Genomic DNA, 3,328 nt, shown 5'->3' with positions numbered 1-3,328 from the left:
AGGGAGGGGGAGGGGGGAGGGGGGCCCCTCGGGGTGGAAGGACTGACAAGAGCAAAAGCCCCCAGACGCACCGCCTTGGCACGTCTCCTGAGCTAGGCCATGACCGCACACTGTCCGCCCCACCCAGCAGGAGCCACAGCTGTCTCTGCCCTTCCCCTGCCTCACTGTGCCTGGGCCCGGCCACGGCTCAAGTTTCTGGAGGCTGTGGCCTCCCAGTTGGGCGTCTGGGAGAAGCTCAGGACCTCAGCTCCTAAGGGCTGGGGACCCAGCTCAGGGCCCATGTCCCACTCCCTTCACCTACAGGAGATGTGAAAAGTGGGGTTATTACTAGGAAGGCCCTCGAACCCTGAATCTCCCAGACACTCAGGGTCTCCACTACCCCCGCCCTGGGAAAGGGCACTGATCTGGAGGCCCCGAGAACGGTAGAGGCCCCCGCACCCTCTAGAGAGCCCATGGGTCCTCGTCACGCCTCAGGAGTCTGCATCTTGCCTGCCCTGCCCCCTATGCCCAGCTGGTCCCCGCAGGAAGCTGGGCCCTCAGGGCCCCTTCCCCAGGAGCTCCCTCCCTCCCTCCTTCCCTCAGCCTGTCCCTTGGCCTTGGTTTGCCCTTGGTGCGGCAGCAGAGCTTCTCTGTGCCTTGCTCTCGACCAGCCCGAGGCCTTGGCCTTCCTGTGGGTTCAGGGGTCCGGAGAGCTCCTGCTGCCGAAGTGCCTTCTGGGGTGACCGAAGGCAGCTGCAGCCCCTCTGGTTCTGAGCACGCACTGGTCCAGCAGGGCCCCTGAGGTGGCCCAGGTCCTGGGTGCAGGGGCAGTGGCCGGCAGTTGGCATGGACTCAGGTGGGCACCCTGCCCAGAGCAGAGGCCAGATGCCATCAGAATTGGATTAGGACCACATGGGGCAGCTCTCGGCTAATCTGCCCTCTCCTTTCCATGAGTGCCAGTGGAGGCCAAACGGGGGAAGGGCCGGGGCCCAGGTCTCCCCAGCTCGGCCTAAGACCCAGGCTCCCTGGCTTCTGGAATCCTCCTGGATAGCTGAAAAGGCAGAGCCCACTGATGTGCTTGCTGCCCGGAGGACAGCAAGTGCCCTCCTCCAGTAGAGCGCGCACCGCCCTGGTCTCCTCGCCCTCCCCAAAGCACCAGTCTGCCGGCACCCCAGAGTCTGCCCGCCTTGCCAGGGGGTGTGCGGGGGGCCTGGGCTCAGCTAAGTCGCCCCTCCCCCAGCTCAGGTCACTGTGTCTGAAGCAGGAGCGGGAACGTCCAGGTGAGAACTCTGGGGCCTTGAGGGCTCCCAGGGTCGGAGATGGGAGGGTGGTCCTCGAACCGCTCGTTCTTCTGGATGCAGACCAAGCCAGGCTGGGGTCCCTCTGTTGGGGCCACCCACCTGGGCACCCGCCCTTCTTTACGCCGGCCCCTCCACCGGCACTGGGCGAGCGCCAGAGCCTCTGTGGCAGAATCGGGCACGTTCCCAGGGGCCTTGACATTTTAAATATTTAACAAGGCCTGACAGGCAGAGGAAAGAGCTGCCAGCTGAAGCCCATCTGCTTCCTTTTATCTGGGAGAGGCCAGAGCCCTTGTGGCTAAATGGCCCTCTACCCCGGCCTCCCCCGCCCGGCCCCAGGTCCGGGGGCTGGGGGGAGGCGATGGGCGCCTGAACCAAGCCATCTGCCTGCCCTGATCGCACACCCACGCCAGGCTGGGTCCCCTTAGAGCACAAAGCAGGAGAGACCCAGGCGGCCCCTCAGAGCTCCTGACCTGGCCATGCGGGCGCCCCTCACCCAGCCTCAGGCCCACCTCCTCTGCAGGGGGGCGGGGGCAGGAGGCATCTCCACTCCCCGTTCCAGCCCAGGTGTCACCTGCACACAGACGGAGCCAGAGAGCAGGAGACAAGGGTGGCGGCCAGGGCCCTGGGTGGACAGAGCTGTGACAGCCGAGACAGGAGCTGATGCGATCGGCCGGCACTGGCCAGCAGCAGCCCTGGCACCAGCAGCCCTGCCGGGGGAGCGGCAGCTGGGCCAGAAATGCTCCGGCCTCTGGAAGCTGGGGCCAAGCCTGGCTCCCGGGGTCCCGGCCTCCCAGCAGACCCAGTGGGCAGGACTGGGGAAGGCTGGTGCAGGGCAGGGCAGACGTCTGCTCTGGAGCAGGGGAAAAGGGCCACAGGGCAGAGGGGGGGACCAAGGTGGCAATCAGGCCTCCACCCCTAGAACCTTCTAGAGGACACACCCCAGGCTCCCTAGAGGCTCCCTGCAGCAGATCTCAGAGATATACCGTCTCAGATTTGGACCTCTTCAGGACGGCCTGCGCTGGTGCCACCTCCACTCAGCACTCTACCTGGCCCCCGCCGCAAGCCCCTCCCCAGAGGACCGAACCCTACGCCTTCCCTCCTCTTCCTGCCCCCCTTAACTGCACAGAGGGCCGAGCATGTGGGGAACCGGGGGCACTCGGTCAGGGGCTGCCCCGCTCGTCTCTTGGAAGAGCTGCTGGGGTTTCAGTTTGGGGCCCATCCCGCCAGCATATGTGCGATTCGGTGCCGGCTTCTCCCTTTCTCTTCTCTGTCGTTCCATTTCTATTTAATCCAAAGAAGAGCTGCAAGCAGGAACTGCTGATTACGGACACACAGGTGCAGGGGGTCAGCTTGCCCCATACAGAGCATGTCCCACTCAGGGGGACATGGGAGCGCACAGGCACGATCACGGTCATGGTCATGGTCAGGAGTGCCTCTGGGAAGCTGCTGCAAGCCCACCCAGCCCTTGACGGGGCCTGCCCCCGGGGCTAGAGAACGTCTGCAGGGAGGAGTGAGGGGCGGGGCAGGGCCCTACATCCCCGGTGCACACGCCGCCGCCGCCGCCCGTGCCAGGGCTCTGCTGGCAGACTTACCCTCCGTGGGTGAGGTCTTCAGCCTCCTGCAGAGCCCGCCCACATCCCCGTAGGTTTCCTGGACTTTCTGCAGCGCCTCGGCCCCTCGGAGCTCCATGAGGGAGCGCAGCTCAGCCAGTGTGCACCCAAAGCCCCCTGCATGGGGGGCCTCCCGCTGCTGCTGGGGTTTGGGGTGGAACTCGATGGAACTGTTGGCCACGTCCCCCATCCTGCCTGTGGCGCGGCGGGGGAGGGTGTCCTCCGAGGTCCCAGCGCCTGGGTGAGGCGCGGCGAGGCGGCGGCAGAGGGACGTGGCCGCACACAGACACCTGGGGAGATGGAGGTGAGAAGCCCGGGGCTCGGTTGAGACAAGACCAAGGTCCACCCCCCTGGGACGCTCTCTGCAAGTCTGCACTCAGTCTGAGCCACGACTCACTGAATGCAGAACTTCCCTCCCAGGCCCACCTGCCAGCTCAC

The 3,328-nt window shown here is 65.8% G+C and overlaps 1 protein-coding gene across 3 annotated transcripts in view; it reads right to left on the bottom strand.

The window, feature by feature from the left end:
• ATP2B3 (ATPase plasma membrane Ca2+ transporting 3) overlaps positions 1-3,080 on the bottom strand; it is a 41,855-nt gene extending 38,775 nt beyond the window's left edge. For all 3 annotated transcript variants that reach the window (XM_007456635.1, XM_007456634.1, XM_007456636.1), the window contains exon 1: positions 2,873-3,080. In XM_007456635.1, coding sequence (XP_007456697.1) covers positions 2,873-3,080 — 208 coding nt within the window. The remainder of the gene's footprint in view (positions 1-2,872) is intronic.
• Between the last annotated feature and the right edge of the window lie 248 nt (positions 3,081-3,328).

The sequence above is a fragment of the Lipotes vexillifer genome, unplaced genomic scaffold (assembly GCF_000442215.2).
Source record: "Lipotes vexillifer unplaced genomic scaffold, Lipotes_vexillifer_v1.1 scaffold899, whole genome shotgun sequence".
Lineage (NCBI taxonomy): Eukaryota > Metazoa > Chordata > Mammalia > Artiodactyla > Lipotidae > Lipotes > Lipotes vexillifer.
This window is presented reverse-complemented; position numbering and strand designations above follow the sequence as displayed.